This window comes from Halichoerus grypus, chromosome 6 (assembly GCF_964656455.1).
Source record: "Halichoerus grypus chromosome 6, mHalGry1.hap1.1, whole genome shotgun sequence".
NCBI lineage: Eukaryota > Metazoa > Chordata > Mammalia > Carnivora > Phocidae > Halichoerus > Halichoerus grypus.
The window spans coordinates 175,240,155-175,263,505 of NC_135717.1; the positions used below are offsets into that span (position 1 = coordinate 175,240,155).

At 62.1% G+C, this 23,351-nt stretch overlaps 1 protein-coding gene across 2 annotated transcripts in view; it reads right to left on the reverse strand.

Annotated features, from left to right (window-relative positions):
• Positions 1-267: 267 nt before the first annotated feature.
• Positions 268-23,351, reverse strand: part of WNT7B (Wnt family member 7B) — a 49,844-nt gene continuing 26,760 nt past the window's right edge. For both annotated transcript variants that reach the window (XM_036120578.2, XM_036120577.2), the window contains exons 3-4: positions 8,880-9,151; positions 268-2,831 (exon numbers count right to left, since the gene is read on the reverse strand). In XM_036120578.2, the coding sequence (XP_035976471.1) occupies positions 2,352-2,831; positions 8,880-9,151 (752 nt within the window). In that variant the 3' untranslated portion in view covers positions 268-2,351. The remainder of the gene's footprint in view (positions 2,832-8,879; positions 9,152-23,351) is intronic.

Below are 23,351 nucleotides of genomic sequence, written 5' to 3' on the forward strand. Positions count from 1 at the left end.
TGGCCCCCAAATATGCCTGGAGGCTTGTATGGCTCAAGGCCTCCCTTGGGACCTGGGCAAGGTGGGAGGACAGGGCAAGGTGTGAGGATGGAGGTACATGGGCACAGTGCCTGCCCAGCCTGCAGAGAGGGGTAAGGAAGTCAGAAAGCTGGGGCACCTGAGGGCCGAGGGGCTTGAGACCCAGGGTCCTCTGTGGACAGCATGTACGTCCCCACCCCTGGGGGAAAAGAGCTGCAAGGGCGTCGCGTGGGTTCCACACACACTCACTTCTGATTCCAGCTTTATTGGAGCCGGGTGCTCCCCTCCAGGGAAGGTGGGACACAGCCCATCCGAAACCCACCAGCTCCCCTCAAGTGGGAGCGCCACAGGGACACATGGGGCCCTGACCGCCACCGCCCCACCCGGGCCACATTGACCCCCTCTCCCCCAAGGGAAGGGCTGCCACTGACAGACTATGGAGGAGGGTCTCAGCAGAGGCGCCTGGACAGTGTGCATGTCAATGGCATCAGGGGTCCCAAGAGTCCATTTCAAGCAGAAGGAGGAGCCTGGCTCGGAGGATGCACGAGGCTGTCCCCTCCCTCCAGTACCCAGTGTAGGTCACAATAATTTAAAAGACATGATAGACATTTCAACGCTATAAACAATATAAGTTAACCAGGTTCCTTGGCAGAGGGTGCCGGGCCTGTGGACTCAGAGGAGTGTCCTGGGACCCGGGGAGGTGGGGGGGCCGGGGGCGGGTCATTCACCGTGGCCTGGAAGTACCTGAAACAGCAGCTGATGGAGTGTCCTGGCATCGTCGGGGGCACACGGGGTCAATGCCAGGGCCAGGGCCCGGACAGGGTCACTCACCCCAGGCTAATGTCTAGCCCACTTGGCTTGTCAGCTGCCTGAGGACACATTTCCACAGGTTTCTGCAGGAAAATACCCTAAATCTGGGGCAGGGGGTGGGCACACGGGCAGTGGAGGGCAGCACGCCAGAAGCCAGCTTGCCTCCTTGCCGGCAAGTCACCCCCTCGATGCCTCAGACTCCCCGAGGGACAGTGGAGTGCTCACAGAGGACACCTCAGCCCCAAGTCCCAGGGTTCTGCCTCTCCCCACAGCATGCACGGTTGAGAACTCAGCAGGGGCCCCTTCTCAAGTTTCAGGGTGAGCTGAACTTCAGGGGAGGGTGTGCACATGGGGACCCTGGGAGGGTCTGGAGGGCAGACACCTGCCGGGACAGCAGGTGGGGCCCTGGCCAAGTGACACCCTGGATCCGAGCTTTCCCAGCTTTGGAGTCATGGCCCAAGGAGCAGGACTGGACACGAGGCCACTAGAGAAACCCCAGCAGGTACCTTTGGGGGTGCAGGTCCCCGTGCAGCTGACAGCAGGGGAGGAGGGGCACAGCCAGATCTCTCAAATCATGGGGGCAGTCTCATGCCACCATGGGTGTCCCCAGAGCACACAGCCCAGGGTCATAACTTTACGGTCTCTGGCTCATTCTCGAGCCCTTCTGGGCCTCAGCGTCTGCATCTGTCAAAGAAGGAAGACACCCCTGAACCGCCCCCACCCCGCCATCCCACTGCCAGCGCAGGGCTGTCCGAGGGTTCCGTCTGGCTCCCAGCGAGGGGCGGAGGGGAGGGTGAGGAAGGGCAGGGAGGGGGCTCTGTAAACTGAGGCTGCCAGGCTGGCGGGGGCGCTGGGCAGGTGACAGCATTAGGGAGGGGACACAGCACTCCTGGAGCCTGACCTGGGTGACATTTTCATTTGTGATATGATTTTCAAGAAGAAGGGTCCCTGTCCATGGCTCTCCTCAGAGGCCCTCTCGGGGCAGGGCCAGAGGGTGCTGTGCACGGGGATGCTCCCCCGGGCCAGAGAGGCGGGGAGAGGAAGCAGAGGGCCCCAGGGGATGCGCTAACACGGAGTACAGAGTTAGGGCTGGCTATGCCTTAGTGCTAAGAATTCTTTTCTGATACTAAACACATAAATAAACTTTGTCAACATCTGCCCAGACCACCCAGAGGCCCCGGCGGCTGATGGGGTCCCGCGTGGCGTCGGCCGGCCGGCATGGCATTTCCACGTCCGTCCGTCCATCCGTCCGTCCGTCGTGCCGCCAGGTGGGGGAGGGGGACGCTCGGAGTCTCGGCGCTCTGCTTCCCAGGAGGGTTCGCTTCCCCAGAGAAAAGCACAGGAGCTCCCTGGGCCCCAGAGGGACCCCGGGGCCGCCGGCCTCGCCCTCCCGGCCGGGTCTGGGGCTCGGCTCGGCCGCAGGAGGCGCCGGCGGGGCGGGCAGGAGCGCCCGGGGGCGGCGCGGGGCCCGAGCGGTGTGCGCGTGCGCGTGCGCGGGGGCGTGGCTGCGGGCGGGGCGGCGCTCACTTGCAGGTGAAGACCTCGGTGCGCTCGCTGCAGGTGTTGCACTTGACGAAGCAGCACCAGTGGAACTTGCAGTTGCACTGCCACACCTTGGTGTACTGGTGCGTGTTGTAGCCACGGCCGCAGCACATGGTGTCGCAGCCGTCCGCGCCCGGCGACGTGCGGTTGCACAGGCGGCCCTGCGTGCCCACGCTGCCCGTGGCCGCGTCCTCCTCGCAGTAGTTGGGCGACTTCTCGATGTACACCAGGTCCGTCTCCATGGGCTTCTGGTAGCTGCGCAGCTGCTTGATGCGCAGGAAGGTGGGCTGCCGCAGGCGGCTGGCGCGCACCACCTCCACCTGCACGGCCGCGTTGTACTTCTCCTTGAGCATGTGGCCCACCTCGCGGAACTTGGGCAGCGTGGTCCAGCACGTCTTGGTGGTGCACGAGCCCGACACGCCGTGGCACTTGCACTCCAGCTTCATGCGCTCCTCCAGGACCTGCGGGCGACAGGGCAGGAGCTCGGTGTGCGTGGACACCCCGCCCCCCACAACCGCCTGGGCACCCCGCCCCCACCTGCCCTTGCCTCCAGCCTGGCCCGGAGCCGGCACCCCGACTTCCCGCTGCAGGACCACGCCTGAGTGCCTCCCCCCTCCTGAGCCTCCCTCTCCTCATCCATGGAATGGGGCTGCTGCCCGTAGGTCCCTACTGCAGGGGACCTTGTGAGGGTCCAGTGAGAATGTCCAGGACTTGGCAGAGCACAGTATATGTTTATCAAATGTGGTTCACTAAATTCTCACAATCCTTCAGGTCAATGCGCTGATGGGGAAACTGAGGGTCAGGAGCGTGGGGCTTGCGCCCAGCCAGGTGGGGAGGAGGTGCCTGATGGTGATCCCAGCCCAGCTACAGTGGGTGCTTATTAATTGCAGATCCCCATCTCTCCATCTCTGTACTCCCTGCCCTCATGCCCAGGGTAGGGCCCGGCATGTAGTTGGTGCCTAATAAATGGCTGTTCAGTGAAAGTGTGGTATTTGCGTGGAGCTCTGTGCACGTCTGCTGAAGGACGAGAGGGGGTGGATGAGCAGGAGGTGAGGGCACGGGTCAGCGAGGCCCAGGCGTGCCACCTGCTGGGAAGCCAGCCCCTGACAGTGTTGTTCTTTCTTCCCAGCTCCCCGAGGGCCCACGATGGGCGCAGCCGTGTGTTTTCCTTGGGCCTCCCTCCGTGGTCCCGGAAGGCCGATTCCCAGAGCCAGCCCTGACCCCAGGTACTCATTTACCTGGATCGAAAGGGCCCTGCCAGCCGGCCTGATTAAAGATGGGGAATCATTAGCTGCCGCCCCACGGCTGAAGAAGGGCCATTTGTCAGCTGTCCCGGCTCCGCTGGCCTCACCTGGGCAGCCCAGCCCTGAGGGAACTTGGCCACCCCCTGCCTCCTGGGCCAGAACCCCAGCCCTGGCCCAGACTAGGAGCCCCACAGTGAATGAATGAATGAATGAATGAATGAGGAACATCCCACAGGGCCAGCCGCTATCCCGATCACTTTCCCTGCCCTGCCCTCATGGGCCTCTAGTCCTGGGCAGGGACCTCGGGGGCTCACAGTCCAGCATGGGGAACAGAAGAGGAAGCCTACGCAAACCGTCAGGTGGGGGCTCTGGGAGCCGCCCCCTGCCATGGTAAGGGGGGTTCTTGGAGGAGGGGTGCCTGCATGGAGTGTGGATGGAGAAGGAGGAGCTGCTCATTAGGCAGAGAGGAGGATGTTCCTGGAGGGTGCAGAGCAGACAAGCCCACATGAGCATCGTGTGGGTGCTGGGTGAGCCCTGAGGCTGATGTCCTGGATCTGGGGTGGGGGGCGGATTCCCTGGTCCAGCATTCTGTGGATGATGTCCTGGGGGGGGAGACCCGGGAGGCTGGGATGGGGGGAGGGGGGGAGGCTGATGGTCCACCAGGGGAGGACTGAGCAGGGGAGGGCCCCAGTGTCAGGAGGAAGGAATATTCCAAACTGGAATTACAGGGCCACAGGGTGTCTGGGTTGAGGGCATGGACCGGAAATCTGCTCTGGGGGTCTAGGCGAAGGGTGGGACCCCCTCCAGGGGAAAGAATATCCTGTCTGCTTCCTGCCCCTCTCCCCGCACTCCTGTCCATCCTCTCCCCTCCCTCACCCTCACCCCATGTTCCTCTTTGCTTCAACTCTCCCCTCCCCAGAAAGACCCTTCCCCCACAACCTGCCCTTCAAGGCCAGGAAGCTTCTCTTGCCCTGGCCGCACTGCCTACCATGTCCGCCCCTCAGGCCAAGAACTGACCAGATGGGTGCCCCACTCAGAGTCCCCAGCGTGGGGGGCAGTGCACCCCACCCCAGGCTGCTGGCCCAGATGATTCCTCCTCAAATAGGCTGTGATGGCCTGAGACCTGCCGGGGTGCCCAGGCCAGGTGGCCCAGGCTGCCCCCAACCTTGCCCTGCCACCTGCCCCCACCTCCCTGTCCTCATCAAGCCCGTGCAGCCCCGCCCCCACCGCCTGCCCCGCTGTCTGCCCACCCAGGCACATTCAGACCCTGCGTGGCCAGGCCGGTGACAGTCGGCAGATGAAGCCGATTGGGCAGCTGTCTGCAGAGCAGGGAGCTGCATCCTCGCTTGGCTGGGTCCCCTGGGACCGAGCCTGTCCTGGGAAGTGATCACAGGATTCAAGAATGTGCCGTTTCCGTCTCCAGCGCCCTCGAGATAAGAGTGACAGCGATGGTGGCGCCAGCCCTGCTGCCCCAGGAGACCACCCTGGGAGGGTGTAGAGTGACCCGGCCTCGCCCAGGGGAGTGGGGCCTCGGTTTCCCTCGACCCGGGTCTCGTGGGGGTGGAATGGGGGCCTCCAGAAAAAGGCCAACCTGGTATTCTTTCTGGAATAAGGGTGTGGCCCAGGCTCTGGGAACAGTGCTCAGTTGTGGCCAGGCTGGGGGTGGGGGTTGGTCACAGTCCTGGCACCCACGGAAGGCACGTGACCCACCATGCTTCGGGCAGGTGGGAGGGAAGTGGCAAACACCCTGGGCCGTGGCATGCCTCACACATTTGTTTCTGGGCCCTCAGTGGTGTCCTGACCCTCCGTGGGTGTGTGAGGCCCTGGGGGGGTGAGGCCCACGTCGGCTTCACCCTCTCGTCCAGGCCGCAGTGTGATGGGCGTGGGCACCAAGTGAAGAGCCCAGGCCATGAGGGAGAGAGGGGGCCAGGTGGCCCCAACTTCCTGGGGGCCCAGCATGGCCAGCAGCTTCTCAGCCGGGGACTTCGCGTAAGTCACCCCTCCCTGGACCCTGGGTTTTCATCCAGACAACGGGAATGATGTGCCCCCTGGGGCAGGACCAGCTTGGAGCCTAGACGAGATCAGGTAAGAGCTGTGGCCACCTGATGGGGGTCCTGCCCGAGCTCCCAGTGCTCGGGGCCCTCGTCAGCGATGACTTCAGACCTCTGTCACCCACGAGAGGAGCCCGGAGCCCTCCTGACAACAGCCCCCAGGTCTTCCCAGCTGGGCAAGCTCCTGCCTTTCGGGGTCGGTAGGTGCAGAGATCCGCTGCTCAGGCATCACCTCCTTCTGCACCTGCCGCCCCTCTACTCGGGACCACACAGCAGGGTAGCTGCTCAGGAAAGGCCACGCTGCCCACGGGAGGGCTAGGCAGGGCGGCCTTGGCCTCAATCTCGCAGAAGCCAGCAGTGAGCGGGTCTCCTGCTCAGCCTGTCTGACCCTGGCCCACCGGGGGCATGGTGGGCTGAATAATGTCTCCCCACTCGGAACCTCAGGATGCGACCTTATTTGGAAATAGTTCTTTGCTGGTGTAATTAAGGCTCGAGATGAGGTCATCCTGGATCAGGGTGTGTCCTAACCCCAAGGACACATGTCCTTGTAAGGGACAGAAGAAAAATCGGACCCAGAGCTGGAGACCATGTGCAGATGGGGGCAGACAGGATGATGAGGCTGATGAGGCCACAAGCCAAGGAGCCTCTGGAGTCGCCAAGAGGCAGGTAGGGTCCTCCCCCAGAGCCATCAGAGGGCGCGGCCCTGCTGACACCTGGATTTAGGACTTCTGGCTCCAGAACTATGAGAATAAATTTCTGTTGCTTTGAGCCCTCCAGGCTGTGGGACTTCATGTGGCACCAGTGAGCTTGCTTCCCACCCAACTTGCTGAACTCAGGCCCTGAAAGGCCAGAGGTAGCCTAGACAAACTATGATGGGGACCAGAAAGAAGATCCAGACTCAGTTCTTAGATCCGGACTGAGTTCTTATGGAAACCTCAAAGCCATAGCCCCCCACCCCACCACTACCACCATGATCAGAGCTGCTGGGAGCAGAAGGACCCTTGCCCCCCAGGGTCACGGCTGCCACTCCCAGTGGCTTTTGCCAAGGACTCAGGTTACAGGTGGGCTCCACAGCTCAGGATCAGGGGCTGTGGGAAGGACAGCAGGGGAAGGGGACAAGGTACATTACGTCCACTGTACGGATGAGCAGACTGAGGCTCAGAAGAGGACTTGCAGACAGGCAGGGACAGTGCTAGCCCCAGCATCCTGGCTGCTGACCCCTGTAGAGCCCTTTCCTACAGCCTCCCTGCCCTGCTGGGCCCTCTCCCCCACAACCTGCCTCTCCCTTACTCCCCATCTCTGTTTCCAGCTTCACGGTTCAAAACCCGATGTGCTGACCCTCCTACACCCAAGCCCCTGGCCCTCAAGCCACTAGCATCACTGCCTCGGGGACCTGCCATGACGCTTGTGGCCCAGAGGCCAGAATCCAGCGTGGCTGTCATGGCCGCTTCACCAAGGAGCCCATCCCACACGCCAGCCTCCTCACCTGCCCCTGAGCTGGGCCAGCAGCCTCACTGCACCGCACGTGTGACCCGAGTCGCACCCCCACCCCACCCACCCCAGTCCCCCAGCCCTGCCTCCGTTGTGCTGGTCCCTCTGGCTGCAGTGCCCTTCCCCACACTCTGCTGCTTCCTCAGATACTTCTCCGCAAGCGCCAACCAGAGCTCAGGCCTCGGGAGCCACCAGGGCCTCTGCTGCCCGCTGTGGGCCTCCTTGTCCTCATGCGTGAAATGGAGAGAGTGAGACTTTCCTCCCAGGGGTGCTGGAAAGCCCCTCCTCGGGACCTAAGCTACGGCAGAGGCTCAAGGGGCGGTGGTCCCGTCGAGGGCTCAGCACACCTCCTCCAGGGAGCCCTCCTCATACTTCCAGGGACGTGAACCTTGCCTTCCTCTGCCTCCCCTGGTCCAGATGGAGATCAGACTGTCCCTACAGGCTGTCTGCGAGCTCCTTAGAGGCAAAGACTGCGTCACTCCTTCTTTTATTCATCCGTCCGTCCATCCATTTGCCAACAATTTAATAACCACTGGCTGCTTACGACTACAAGATAAAGTCGATCCCTTGGCTTGGCCTTCAAGGCCTGTCCCAGCATTTGCTTACTTCTTGAGCAGCCCGCCCCTGCTCCGAGTGCCTACTCCTTCTGCCTGGGCTCTTCTCAGCGCCGACGTGTCCTTCAAGGCTCTGCTTGGACATCACCACCCCCAGAAACTTCTGCTCCCTCCCCCGGGGTCTCCACACTCTCGCAGCTCCTGGCTATGTCCTCTGCACCCCTCATGTGGACCCGCTGGTGCTGCGGAAGCTCCCACGGCCAGGGCGGTGTCTCCCTTCTCCTTGTCTCCCCTAGCTAATGCCTGGCACAGAGAAGGGGCAGGGAGTGTTTGTTGAGTGAATGAGCGAGCAACGGGTGGCCTCTGCAGTGGTCCCTGGGGCAGAGGGCAGGCACGTCCGTCTCATGCCTGCAGACACCCACAGGCCCTGGTGCCCTGGGCGCAGCCCCCGGGGCTGGGGAGCCAGACCTGGAGAGGCGTTCCGCTCGGCTGGCGCCCTATCTCAGGCCATCTTGCCGCCATGGCGGCCGCTCCTCCCAGCCCAGTATCTGGGGCCCTCATCTCCCTGAGATGGGGCCAGGCTCGCCCTGACTTCTGCCCCAGTGTGGTCCTGCCCGGACGTCCTCCATTATTGCCCCACCACGCTGCTCCGCCCCAGGTGTGAAGCTGGCAGCTCCTCGAGAGCCCCCGCTTGGAGTTTCCACCCTTCCTCAGGCTGCTCCAGCCTCCTGAGAACATCTGTTCCTCCAGTCTGTCAGGGCCATCTGAGCCAAAGGCAGCCTCCTCCAGGAAGCTTTCCCGGTGTGCTGGTACGACCCGTCTGGTACCAGGGCAGGGACACAGTACTGTGGCCCAGGGGCCACCCCCACCCTCGGCCCTGGTCTCCGCCCTGCCACCCAGCCGCTGAGGACCGGAGCCCCACTCCCAGCCTCAGTCTTCAGACCTCTGAAAGGGGAAGAGTCAGGCCCGCATCTTAGAGCTGCCGGGAGGGTCAGGCGGGACATCGTGCCCAGTGCCCCCAACCACACAGCTCCGGGGTCCCGGCCCCCAAGCACCGCCCCCCCAGAGGCTCAGGGCGGGGCAGAGCCCAGGTGGGGCCGCAGCCGCTCCCCCTGCCCCGACCGCTCCCCCACTCCCACCCGGGGCCGCCGGCCCGGCGCCCGCCCTACCTTTCTGCCGGCCTCGTTGTTGTGCAGGTTCATGAGGCGCCGCGCGTTCTTCTTGATCTCACGGGCGTCCACGAAGCGCCGGGAGAAGTCGATGCCGTAGCGCACGTCGGCCGAGCAGCCGCCCCACTTCCAGCCCTCGGCCTGGTTGTAGTAGCCCTGCTTCTCGCGGTCACAGCCGCAGTTGCTCAGGTTCCCCTGGCTGCAGGCGGCCGTGACGGCGTGGGCCACGCCGGCCGCGGTGATGGCATATGTGAACGCGGCCTCGCGGCTCCCTGCGGGGGGATCGGGTGCGCACGGTGAGGCCCCGCGGGTCTCAGCCCCGTCCTGCTGCTGGCCCGCCGTGCGCCCCTGGCCTGGGCGCTGGCCCTATCTGAGCTGCTGACTCAGCAACGTGGGGCCGACGGATCCCATCTTGCAGGGCCGTGGTGAGGACAGTGCCCCAGCCCTGCCAGAAGCACGTGAGACCACCGTCACCTTCTCTCCCTGTCCCAAGAGCCTGGGCTGGAGAGCTGCAGTTTCCCCAACCCTGGCAGAGAGCCGTGGCAGGCCCTGCGAGGAGGCCTGTAGGGTCTGGGCCCCACTCCCCTCCCCTCTGCCCGCCTCCGAGTGGTGCTCTTCGAGAACGAGCCACTTGTGCGGATCTCCGTGGCGCACTCACCCCCCAGCCGAGAACCAGGCAGAACCCACGCAGCTCAGAGCGCCCCGACTCCAGGCTTTTTGTTGCCTCCTCCCTGTCTCTGACCACCCCGTCATCCCATCACTAGGCCCCAGCTCCCTGGGCCTCTCCTCTCTTCCAGCACCCCTGCCTGGCTCAGAGACCCCCTGAACTGCCCAGACCTTGAGTGCCAGTCCTCCCCGGCTCCCTCACGCCCCTGCCACCAGCCCGGGGGCCCACAGTGCCGTTTGGGCACCTCTACCCTGCACCTTCACTGCTTCTCCTCTGCCTGAGCTGGGAAGGGAAGGCCCTCCGTCCGAGCCCAGCTGGCTTCCCCGCCCCTCTCTCCCCGTCCTCTGCCCAAAACAACAACTCTTTCCTTCCGGTGCTGCTCATGTGCTCCTGGGTTCTCCTGGTCTCTTTAATGGAATTTCCTTCCCCTTCCCAAATCCTAATGACCTTCCAAGGCCGGTTCCAATGCCGCCTCTTCCAGGTAGCCTTTCCAGACTGCCAGCCAGCAGGGGGCCCTGGCTGCCCCCTCTCCCTCAGTCACAGATCTGACTCCTCATTGCACTTGACCCCTTTCACCCGGTTAGCCCTGTCGCTGAGCGGTCCTGGCTCCGTAGGGGCCCGTGGCCTCCCAGATGGAGGGGTCCAGTGCTAATCCATCTTTATTCTCCACGGGCTCCGGCTGGGCCCTGGGCATCCTGCCTCCCTGGCCCGGCCTCTCTTGCCCCTGAGCTCCGAGGCTCTCTGCAGGCCACGGGCAGGTCTGTGTGGCCCTCAGCGGCTGGCACTGTGGGCGTGGAGATCAGTGAGGTCCCTGTGCTTGCACAAACCCCGTGTCTGTGACCACCGCTATCCCCGTTACTGGAGTTAGAGTGATCACCCCCAGATTGAGAGAGGGTTGAAGGTCAAGTCATGTCCCTTCCATGAACATCCATTAAGCACCGCCTGCATGCCCGCTGTGATCGGCCTTGAATATGTGCTCTGGGGTCCACCTCCTCACCTACCAGCCTGCTGGGGGGAGCTTCCCCTGGGGGGCTCTCCCTCTGGGGGGTTCCTGTTCCCTGGGGTTTCTCCCATCTGGGCTGAGGACCAGGGTAGGACCTGCTGGTCTTGGAGGCCCAGTGTAGAGGAGGCTTTGGTTGACCTCTGCTGCCAAGGAGGGGCCACAGCTCCCTGGAAACGTCCCTCCTCTGAGAAGAGCTAAGGGAGAGTGGTGTTGGGCATTCCTTCCTCCCCAGCAAGACTGGGGTCTGCAAAGGACACAGGGCTGCCACGGCCTTCCTGTCCAGCCCCTGCCCCTCTCCTGGCCCTTGCTGCCCACACCCGCCCCCCACCCGGCCTGGCGTCGGTGCACGACCCCCCACGGCCTGCCGACCGGCAGCATAGGGTTCTGCTGCCCTGGCACCGCTCCTGTGAGAAGCATCTCTCAGCACAGCTGCCCTTTGGGGAGCACCGAGGAACCCCCAGCCGGGCTTGAGGTGGGCTGGCTGGGAGCTCCCAGGCAGACACAGGGTCAAGCACAGGGAGAATATGGGGCTCCCCATCCCTGGCTTCAAGTTAGGTCTAGGTGATCTGAAAGGATGGGCATCAGGTTACCAAGCCCCCCACTGTTGCTGGCCTGCTGACAAACTCACACACGTGGACGCATGAGGCACACACGGCAGGGGAGCGTGCGGTAAACTATGTCGGGGGTTCCAGGAGAGGAGGTGACCACAGAGCTCTGCGAGAAAGGGCGCAGGGGTCAAGCAACCTCAAAGGGTGTCCCCACCTGCCTCTGCAAGGGGCGGAGTCAGGGAAGGCTTCCTGGAGGAGGTGACACCTTGGGTAAAGGGAGTCTTAACAAGAGGTTAGAGTTAACTCCCTACAAGTGCATATGAGTGTGTGTGTGACATGTGTGAGCGTGTACGTGTATGCCGTGTGTCTGCGGAGTGTCTGTGTGGCCTGTGGCCGTGTGCAGTGGGCGTGTGCGCTCCTAGCAGTGGGCATGGCAGGACCAAAGGTGCCAAGGTGTGAAACAGTTTGGTGACCTGGAGCTAGAAGTATGAGCTCAAGCGTAAGAAGGAAAGAGGCCGTCAAGATCTGGGGGAGCCAGTCGTGGGTGGCCGGAGACATCTCCCGAAGCGCATGGTGCCTTCTGTCCTGGTGCCGGGGCCAGGGCTGTGGACTTGGTGCCCGAGCCTGTCTGGCTCTGGGAACGATGGAGTGAGCCGGCCCCGAATCATGGCTCTCACTCACCAGCTCTCCCAGCGCGCCAGACACCCTCACGCTCACGTCTGTTCTCACCGAGCGCCCAGACTGTCGTGCAAGGCAGGCTCGTCGCTGTTCCGGCCCACAGGTGAGCCTATCACACTAGGGGTTAGTGGCCGGAGCAGAATCTGAGCCCAGGCGGTGGCATCAAAACCCTCCAAAGCGAGGGAGGGTCTCTTTGCAGCTAAGCGACTTTGGGCAGAAGAGAGGAGAGAAGAGGCACCGACGGGGGCCCTTGGGGAGGAAATGCCGCTTTTGGACGATCTGTGAACCTTGGGGCTCAGCGACTGGTCGGCAGGTGAACGCAGGCGGGAGCCGGCCTCACAGAGGGCATGTCCCAAGCTCAGCGCCCGGCAGGTGGGGTGGAAATCTCACAGGATTGCGCAATCACACCCAGAGGCCTGGCCGATGGAGTTACCAGTCCCACGACCAAGCCCTGCCTGAGCTAGGACAGCGTGGGCGTTCCCTCGGAGGCCCTGGCGCCTGCCACCCGACCCTCCTCTGCCCAAAATTCAAACTGGTGCCTCCCACGCCTTGCTGTCCCGAAGCCCCCGGGCAGGCAAGCAGGCACAGAGGCCCGTGCGCTTGGAGGACATTTCTCGAAAGCCTCCCTTCCATCCTTTGTGCGAGTTCCCGGCGTCCCCTGGTTCATACCCATGCCCAGCACAGACTCCCAGTTACTCATCAGTTACTCACAGGGCAGCCACTCCCACTAATTCCTTTTTTATTTGGTTTTAATGAGCCAAACCCTCTGTCTCGCCATGACGACAAGGGGGAGGTGATCAGGGAGCAAGCGGCATTTGGGGGAGAATCACGGAAGGCGACGTTAAGTCTCAGACGGGGGGCTTCATGGCCCCTGCTCTCTGCACACACACCTCATATCATTCACACGACAGCCCCACGGGCTGGGAGCATCACTGTGCCAACCCACAGAGCTGGATGCTGCCTCATGGGGCTTCACAGTGTGTGCAGGCATGGGGGAGGTGAGGGACAGTCACTCCTGGGGCCATTTGCCAGCCCCCGGTGCATGTCTGAGCATCCTCCTCCAGAGGAGAACAAATGGGTGTTGGGTTTAGAAAGAAGCCCCTCGAACCTCTGGGCCTTGCTCAGCAAACGTGGGCGGCTCGCCAGACCTCTGAGATGACTTCAAGCCCCTGGGATCTGACCCCACCCATCCCCACCTGCCATTCCCCGCAGCCTAGCTTGGCCAGGCCCACCTGGGGGGTAGATGCGGCTGCTTCCAGTGCACACCACTAGCCTTGAATAGAGCAGCCACCTGGTTCCCTGATACCCGCCCAGGTGGGCGCTGGCCCGCTGCTGCCCAGGTCCACGTGTCCGCAGCTCCCCGCGCTCGGACACAGCGGGGATGCCCCTGCTCCCGAGAGCCCCAACAGGGTGAGGCAACCTCCTCTTGGGCTCCTGCCAGGTGCCCCTTGGGCTGTAGGGGTGGAGGGCTGGACCCAGGTCTGATTACTTTGTGTCCCCCCCCAACATTGTCCCCAAGCCCTGCACATGAGCAGGTCTGGGGCTGGGCGCTTTACACACTTTGCCTTCTTTTATCTCCATAGCAACCCCCTGAAATCAGTCTGGTTGCTCAGACCATCTCAGGGAGGGATGGGAACACTGAGCCAGCCTCCAGGTGGGAAAAGCTTTGCTCCAGGTGACGGGGACAGCGGCCATCTGAGCTCAGCAGCTGCTTCAGGTGGGTCTGGTGATGGGGAGCTGGGTAAAGGCAGCACGGGCGGTCTGCTTGCGTCCAGCAGCAGTCCGGGGGGCACACATTAGTCCCGGGAGGCCCGGGGACCCTCCTGGGATCCAGAGCCCACCCCAGCACGGATCCGCACCCTCCGACGCCGGAGCCAGCATCCGCATCCAGCAGTGTCCCTGGGAAACGCTAGAGGCAGGCAGGCTGCTCGTTGGCCGCCCCCCCCTCCATGGCCTCATGAGCCCTGGGTGGGTCCCTGCACACACTGGCCCTGAGGCAGTCACTGCTATTTCCAGGGCCATCTGCTTCTGGTGCCTGGCAGGTCAAGGCGAGAACCATTGCGAGAACCTGCAAGGCCCAAGGTGTCAACAAAGCAGAGTGAAGAGCGGGACACTCAGGCCGGAATAGGCAGGAGAGCACTGGACCTGGAGCCGTACCTCCGTGTGGCTCCAGGCAAGTCACTCACCCTCTCTGAGCCTGTGTCCCCATTTGTCAAGTGGGACTCACAGTTCTCACCTGCTCCACTGTCCCAGGAGCAGCTCTGAGAACAAACAGGACAGACGGGCATCACCCCAAATGGTGAGCAGGCCTGAGGAGGCTCCAGGTAAAGCCCAGGGCTTCCAGAACAAGCCCAGACATCATTCTGCTTCCTCCCAGGGGCTGGCCCTGCCCCGCTACCCCCTCCCCCAATATTCTGGATAAACCCAAAATATCTGGAGCAGCAGAACCTTCAGAAACCACTGCCACATGGGTAAAAACTGAGGCACCAGGCCCCCTCGGGGGCTACCCAGCTCTATTCTTTCTTTCCGATAGGTTGTTCACAGTCAAGCCCTCGCTGACCCTGCTGGATGCCAGGCTCAGAGAGAGCAGATGCAAGGCCCTGCCCGCTCCATGCCCTCACGGTGCCAGCCAGACCTCGATGCCCTGGGTGAGGGGACCTGCCCGGGATAGTGGGACCTAGTCCATCCTGTCATCCCCTCACCCTGACCCAAAGGAGGGCACCCGGCACCAGGCAGATCTTTATGAGCAGCTGCCGGAGGGGACAAACGCCTCCTGAGCAAAGCGGGACAGAATTGAGCACCCCCTACCCTCCTGGGAAGGAGCTGGGGGCCGAGCCCACCCTCCCCACGCCCCAGATGCTCCCCCCACTGTCCACTCAAAGCTACCTGCCACTTCGGGATGTGGCGTACTATTTTTAGAAGGCCATAATTGAGCTCATAATGACCTGATTAACTGCAAGTCTGGGGAGACAGGGTGGGAAAGGCACTTGGTTTGCTCTTAGAAGGCGGGCCAAGAATCTGGGACCTCAGAGCTAAGGACCATCCAGTGCCATCCCTCTGTCCCCAACCAGGAGCCTGAGGCCCAGACAGAGTCCGCAAGCTGCCCCATGTCACACAGCAGCTCAGGGAGTGGGGGAGTCCAGACCCGAAGTTCTGAAGTGACTCGGGGTTTCAAAGGTCTGGGGCCACACACACTCCAGAGGGGAGGTCAGAGTCTGACACCTGGAGTTCAAGTCTAGATCCTAAAATTGGCCAGTTGGGTGACTTTGGACCAGTCAAGGGGCCCTTCATGTCTCCGTCTCCCCACCTGCCAAATGAAGATAATAGCTCTGATATGGCCGAGTGGCTGTACCAGAGGGCCTGGGGGGCAGGCCTGACCCCCACGAGTGACACGCCACACATGGGGTCTCCGTGGGTGTACCTCTGTGTGCGTGCACATGCGTGTGGCCCTGGGCATATACCCGGGCTTACGCATGAATGCGGCTCCCGTGAGTGTGAGCGAGCATGTGCCCCTGCACACGTCCCGGGCTGGTGGCCAATGCCGTTCAGTTCCCCTTGCCTCTCCGCCAACCCGTACTGGCCCCTTAAATATGGCATTTCCTTCTTTTTTTTTAAAGATTTTAATTATTTGAGAGAAAGAGGGAGAGAGAGAGAGAGAACAAGTGGGGGGTGGGGCAGAAGGAGAAGCAGGCTTCCCGCTGAGCAGGGAGCCTGATGTGGGGCTCAATCCCAGGACCCTGGGATCATGACCTGAGCCGAAGGCAGACGCTTAACCACTGAGCCACCCAGGTGCCCCAATATGGCATTTTCTACAGCTCAATAATAAAAAGGCAAACAATCCAATGAAAAATGGGCAAAGGATCTGAAAAGACATTTCTCCAAAGACGGTATAAAAACAGCCAGTAAGCACAGGAAAGATGCTCAACATCCTGAGCCATCAAGGAAATGTAAATCGAAACCACTGTGGGATGCCACTCCAGCCCCACTGGGATGGCTAAAGCAAGACAGACAGACAATAATAAGTGTCAGCGTGGACGCCGGACTCCAGAACCCTCACGTGCTATTGGGCGGGGGGGATGGAAAGTGCCACAGCCATCATAGAGTTACTGCAGGACTCAGAAATCCCCTGCAGGGTGCAGCCTCAGGAGAAATGAACACGTGTGTCCACGCAGAAATTTCTACATAAATACGGCAGCGGTGTTTGCAACAGCCCGTGTCCATCGGCAACAAATGGATAAACAAGAGGTGGGCTGGCCACAAAACAGAATAGTCCCCTGCCACAGAAGGGACTCAAACACGGACACACGCTACAACAGGGAGAGATCTCGGAAACATGTACGGAGTGAAAGATGCCAGCCACAAAAGGCCACCTAGTGTATGATCCCACTGATGGGAAATTTCCAGAATAGGTACATCCATAGGGACAAGAAGCAGATGAGTGTTGTCAAGATGAGCTGGGGACTTGGAGGATGATAGCTGAGGGGCACAGGGTTTCTTTTCGCGGTGATGACAACGTTCTAAAATTGAAGGCAGTGATGGGTGGACATCTCTGTGAAGAGACTAGAAACTACAGAATTGGATGCTTACACAGATGAGTTCTGGGGTATGTGGATTCTACCTCAATAAGCTGTCTTAAAAACATACAGCACTTGATGGTTTTTAGGGGTTGTGCACAACTTGTCCTCTATTTAAACACTCATGGTTAGGATGCTGGGCTCAGAGGCGGCAGGTGACTGGCCCAAGGTCACACAGCAGGCCAGCCACAGGGCTGGGATCTGACCCGGGACCCCAGGGTCATGCTCAGACTGCTCCCCACCCACCGGACAGGGAAAGCACACTGTCCTGCCTCCCATCCGGCTGACCGTGCCTGCGACCTGGGCTGGCTGGCGTCCGTCCCCGCCATCCTCTGTTACCATCCAGTGCCCCCAACACCAAGCACAGCCTGCCCTCCGGCCAAACCCCAGAGCCCCAGGGGTGAGGCCCCCAGCTCAGGGCCAAGCACACAGCCAGGAGGGGATTCCCCGAGAGCATGGGCAGAGGGCCACGGTCACCATGGAGGGTCAGCAGGACAGGTGACTGGGGGGTGACCAGGGAGGGCCCCTCTTGGGGACATCCTGAATGATGAGAGACAAGAGCCATGCACAGGTCAGGGAACAGTGTGCAGGCAGAGGATACTGCAAGGCTAAGGCCCCGAGAAGAGAACAAGATGGGTGTGAGCAGTCCGACCCCACGGAGAGGGTGAAACATGAAATGGGCCACACCGTGTCGACTTGGAGAGCTCAGGGGGAGGGGGCTGGCTTTAAGAAGAGGGGGAGCCCCTGGAGGGTGCCACTGTGACCGACATTGAAAGGGCCCCTCCAGCTGACTGTGGGCAGCACAGTGGGAGCAGGGCACAAGGGTCTGGGTAAGAAACACTGGTGGCCGGCCAGGTGGAGGCGGTGAGGACGGCCGGCTTGGGACACAGTCTGAGGGTGGAAGCAACGGACCAGCAGGTGGACTGGGTGAGGGTTTCAGGAAAGATGAATCCAGAAGTCTCCTGGAGTGGGGCCTGGGCAGCTGGGCACCGAAACTGTGGGTCAGAGGACCAGGTTTGGGGGAAATCAAGGAGCTGCCTTGGCCACAGGCAGATTGGGGCACGCAGGACACAGTGGAAGCAGGGGCTGGGCACTCAAGCCCTGGGCCTGGGGGGGCCCCGGCCCTGCTGCTCACCATCACGGGTGCCAACCCAGGTGGAACCAGGGGCCACCCAACCCTTCACTCCCCTCAGCCTCAGTTTCCCCATGTAATACAGCAGTGAGGCCAGTGCAGCGGGTTCTAAACCTCTTTAGCAGGGAGCTTTTGGATCTCCCTGAGAAGCAGGTCAGGACAGGGAAGCCGGGGCTGAGGTGGGGTAGGGACATGGATGGTAGGGATGGAGTGGGGTCCCCGAGTCTTCCAGGCCTGAGGCCTGGCCAGTAGGACACTGCCAGCTGGTGAGTGCGTCTGAGCCCCTGCGCCCACCCCACCCGGCCCCCGGGCTCTCCCAAGCCTGGAAGTGGCTGTGAGAATACTGTCCCCACCTCCAGTTTATGGATGGAGACGTTGAGGCGAGGGAGGCCAGGAGACACCCCAGGCCAAGCCGGCATCTCCTGGTGTCACCCAGGCAAGCAGGTGCGGTGCCCATGTCCAGGTGCTAGGGAGCACAGGAGCTGGGGGGAGGAGCCCAGGGGCCCAGGGCGGGGCCCGCGAGCCTTCCTGGCCCCTTGGCCCAAGACGGGGCTCAGTCACCGGCCCTGGGCGTGCAACTCCCTGCCTGAGCTTAAACCAGCACGTGCAGGGCTCAGGCTCAGGGCCTCCGGAGGCAGGGACAATGGGGGTCCGGCGACCCCAGAGACGCTTCCAAGCCCAGCGAGGTCCCAAATCCCTATGTGTGCAGTTGAAGATGGCCTGGGGTTCCCGCAGCGGCCAGGAGGGCCGGGGCTCTGCCCGGGGACAGGTGGGCGGGCTGCTCGGACCCTCATGCCTGTCCCTGCACCTGTTAAAGGGAGGCAGCGAAGCATCCGCCCGCAGGCGCCCACGCCGCGCGAGTGAGTTAGTGCAGTGGGGGGCTCGCGGCAGCTGGGACGCGGGAGGGGCTCCATGCCCGTGGGCTGCTTTCTCTGTGTCTCGGGACGGGCCGAGACCCTGGGCCTGGGGCAGACGTGTGGGTGGGCCGAGGCTGTGCCGGGGCTGTGGGTGTGCGTGTGTGCGTGCCTCTGTGTCAGTGCTTATGTTGCCCTCTGTCCCTCTTTCTGTCTGTCTCTGTCCCCATCTGTCCCTCGGTCTCTTTCTGGCCCCACCCAGGCCCCCTCCCCAGCTCACCTGTGGCTGAGTCAGTGTCGCCACATGAAGCTCTTCCTGCCCTTGTCATAAACAGAGCATTGGAAAAAGCCACACCAGGTCCGAACACGCTGGCATCCCCGAGTGCCCGAGGCCTTTGTTCTGACCCAGGGAGGCCCTCACATGCCACGCAGCAGCCGTCGAGGTGGGCCACGCTCCAGCTGGGCACGGGGCTCACCGGGCGGAGAGGGAGCAGAGCCTGGCTTAGGACCACATCGTGAGGGGCAGCATGAGCCGGAGCCTCGGGATCTGTGTCCCAAGCTGGGATGGCCGTCCAGGAGCTTCCACCCCTCCCCGGAGCTTTGGGGAGCCTGGGAAGGCCTCTCGTGCAGGCCTGGCTTCCGGCAGCCCCTCTTGTTAGGGAGGTCAGCCTCGGACAGCCTGCCCTCATGCACAGTCCCTCGTCCCGTCGTGTGGGAAATTAGCAACTGCTGATGTGTGAGGACGCGGTGGCGTCAGAACTCCTTCCTCCCCGAGGCTATCCTCTGGCCCCCTGGCGACTGGAGTCCCGCTGGGACACAGGGCTGGCCTACCAGGTTCAAATCTCTAGGCCCTAGCGTTATGTGACCTTGGGTGAGTCATGAGCCTCCCGTGAGCCTCCATCTCACCATCTATGATGTATGGACAGTAGAACATGGAAAGGGTTCACCCACAGCTGGCCTTGGAGGCGGCTGCAGCTGTAACAGAAATGATCCTCTCAGCACCGAAGCAGGAGGATCGGGCTTGGAGACCGGCCACGGCCCGGCCAGGCCTTAACTTTCGGAGGCCAAGGGTGAAGGCCCGCCCACCCTGTGATCTGTGTCCTGCCTCCGTAGACCAGAGCCCAGAGCCCTGGACCCCTTGTCCACTAGACTCTTGGGCAGAACCCCAGTGTGGGCGCTGAGGAAGTGGAGGGCCTTCCTGCCCCCCATCCTGAGGAGAGACCCCAAGTTCTGGCTGAGTCCCGGCCCCAGCCTCAGCCCCCCGGTATGGGTGGGTGGACAGACCAGGAGAGCATGAGTCTGTGACCAAGTTACACAGCGGGCCCCGAGCAGCTGGCTCCCCCGGGGCATCCTGGGTGCAAGGTTCCAAGTACAGGGCCAGGTGGCCTTCACTCCGCCTCCCGGCGCCCTTTCCCAGGACTGACATACAGCAGGCGCTCAATGCATGCAGGCTGAACCCCAGGGGCCACCAGCACAGTCATGCTCACACCTCCTGCCCTGCCCCAGGAAGCAGCCGGCCAGTGACCCTCCGCCCTCCGTCTGCTGCGCCCCGGGCTGGAGGAGACAGTCGGATCTGGGTTCGAGTGTGCACGCCGGCTTTGCCCAGGCTGCGTCCGGGCAAGCGTGTGCCCCGCAGAGCAGGGCCACCCAGCAGAAGTCTCACGCGAGCCACACATGCCATCTAAGGAACATGAGGATAAGCCGGTGGACTTCATTTTGGTAACATCATTTATTTAGCCGATATACCCAAACATTACCACGTCAACATGGGCTCGTTGTAAAGATCAGCAGAGGTATTTTACTTGCTCTTTTCCTTTGGAAGTCTTCAAAATCTGTTGTGTACCTGACACTTAGGGCATTTGTCCGTTTGCACCAGCCAGCCGTGGCCCTGGAGCCCTCGTCCCTCCCGGGAACCAATGTCACACCTCCCCTGGGCCCGGCCGGCAAAACCCCAGGCAAGGTGCCCGGGCACAGTCGGCCCCCTCCTCCGAGGATTCGCCAGTGGCTAATTTGGAAGCCTCGAGACTCTCATGCCTCAGACAGTCAGAGGTAAGTCACTCTGCCCCCTCGGATTGTCCAGGAACCGACGGCCTTTGCTGAGCCCCTACCGCAGAGCCAGCCGCCAGCCCCAGGCGGCCACGTGAGCCAGGATTAGGGGCGGCCCCTATGCCTGGTCATGTCTGGGGCTGCACATGATGGGCGGGACTCAGCGTTGCTTGGCAGCGGGGTGGGGGTGGGGGCAGGAGTGCACAGAGCTGCAGTCCCCATGCCCCCTGCCAGTGGGTCCCACAGGGCTCGGGGCTCGGGCGAGGAGTGAGGCCATGGCTGGAGGGTGCCAGTGTTTCAGGGAAATCCCTCTCCTGCTCAGAACCCTCCCTGTCTTCTATGGGGCCCTCGGGGTCCCTGCGCCCCAGCTCTGCCCCCTCTTCTGGGCTTTGATCTTCCAGCCCTCTGGTTCACCCTCTTGCAGTCCCTGGAAAATACCATCCACTTTCTGGCCTCTGGGACTTGGCATTGCTGTTCCCTTTGCCTGGAACCCCCTTCCCTGCGCTCACCCCAGGCTGGTCTGGGTCACCCAAATTCTCTCTTGGGTCTCATCTCATAGGTCACCCTGTCAGAAAGCCCCTGATAACAGTCCCAACCCAATTACTGTGCCTGTAAGAAATACTCTGTCTGCTCTGGGTCACTGGGGGCCCAAGTTTCTAACAAGCATCCCCGGAAGACAAGTTCACCCCCCAGCTCTCGTGTCGTGCCCCCCTACCCCAGGACAGAAGAGTTGAGGACACATTCACCCCCCCTCCCCAAGCTCATTGCCCCCTAACAGAAGAGATGGGTCAAGAGGGGCCTGGCCATAAGCATCTCTCGCTAAATGGGGAAATAGGCCTGGGGTGGGCTCATGTTGCCAGAGGGTGGGGGCCGCCAGACATGAGGTGACACCATGTGTGGGTCTTGACTCCCTGAAGGGAGCAGAGCAACTGGCACCTGGGGGGCCTCAGGGCAAAGCCAGTGCAGCGGCATCATTAGAAAGATCTAGCTCATGTGGAGTGGTGAGCTCCCCATCCCTGGAGGTGTACAAGCAACAGCACCAGGTGCTGGAAAAGGGATTGGAACCTTGCGCAGGGGTTCATTTGCCCATTGAGGGGTTTCCCTTCAGCTCTCAAGATCTAGGCACGGCCCAAGGTCACAGGCAAGGCCTGAAGGGGGCCGTCCCTCCGACCCAGGCCATCCCCCCACTTGGGGCCAATCATTAATTGGCACCGCTTGAGTGGCTGCTCCCACGAGTCCCCCGGCTGCCTGCCAGCTCATGGCCCGTCTCCCATCTCGTGCCCGGGGCAGCCGCATGCCTCTGACATGGGCTGGCTTTGCCACTCGGCCCCACTTCCTGCTCGTGACTCCCAGCCCCTGAGTTCTGGGAGGAGCAGGGGCCTGCTCAGACCACCATCACGGTGCCCACAGGACCCCGCAAGCCAGAGCCCTCCTGGCTGAAATGGGAGCTGGGTCTTCCTTCACAGGGGCCAGCCTGGAGCCAAGGAGGGCTTCGAGCAGGGCAAGAGGCCTCAGCCCAGGTGGTAGGGAGCCGGCCCCTCCCACCCCCAGGGCAGAGTGAAGGGAGCGCTGAGGCAGGTGCTGAGCTGGCCCCGGGCTGAGAGACTCAGGATGAAGCTCCAGGATGTGTCTGGCCTGGCTATGGACAGGAAGAGCCAGGGAGGGGTGAGATTTCCTTCTCCAGAGAAATCAGATGTGAATAAGCAGAGCAGAGGGGAAGGTCCTCCCAGGGTTACAGGCAGTGGGGGCAAAGTCCCAGAGGAGGAAAGGGTTGGCATGCTCTGGGAAGAGGAAGAAGTCAGCCAGGGTGAAGCTCTGGTTTCCAGAGGGGATGAAGAGAGGTGGGGGTGATGTATGACAGGGATTACCCAGACTCCAAGCTAAGGAGTTAACTTTATCCTGGAGCAATAGGGAGCTACTGCAGGTTTTGGAGGAAGGGAGTGACATGGCATGACCAGGGCTGGAAGGGAGGCAGGGGGAGGCACTGACAGCTGCCAGGGGAGGGCCAGAGAGGCAGGCCCTGCAGGGGCTGTGGGGCAGGGTGGAGGGATGGACAGGGAAACACCAGGTTTCTGCTGAGACAACAGGTGCTCAGGTCAGGGGGAAGGCCAAGAACAGCAGATTTAAGCAACAAGATGCTGAGCATCTTGAGCCAGAGGTTCCCATGGAGCGGCCGCACTGGTCTTGGTCCCAGGGGAGAAAAGATTGGGGCAGAGCTCAGGGCTCAGGAGACCCAGCCAGAGAGACAAGAGGAAGCCCAGGTGAGCTGGGGCCCCAGCAAGGAAGAGGGGGCATCAGTCGGCCACATGAAGGTCATTAACGGCCTGGACAGGGGTGGTGGGAACAAGAAGGTGAGGGATCGGGGGGTATTGGGTGCAGACAGCTCTACCAAAAAGTTTGCCTCTGAAATGCTCATGGAAGAGAGAGCAGGTGTCTTAGGTCGCTTCCCTAGAAGCAGAGCCTGAGACGCCTATTCCCAGGGGAGCTCAGGGCATGCAGAGCACTGCAGAGCACCCCCACCCACAAGGGCAGAGTTCACACCCCCTGCATCGGTCCGTCCGTGGCTGTAGCCGACCCTCCCTGCGGGCCAAGCTTGCAGACCCTCCCAGGCTCCTGCTGGGCCGAGGGCTAGTCTCCAAGGAGGAACAGCTGTGAGCTGTTAGCCGTGATCCAGGGGATATGTGACGGCCAGTAAAGGTAATCTGGGTGGGCACTGGTGGTGTCCACTACGGGGGGACGGCGCGGGTCATGGGCTGGGGCCAAAGCCACTCCTCTTGGGCTTTTTATTGGCATTTATTGTGGACCACCGGTGAAGCCCTCCCCAACCTGGGACCTGACCCTGAGAAGGGGCTCTGAGTGGCCACGTCTCCCTCACTCCCTGTGTCTCGTGGTCCCGAATAAAGTCCGAGCCCCCACCCCTCTGCAAGCCGTGGGACCATGTCCACTGCCCGTCTCTCCGCACAGTAAAGA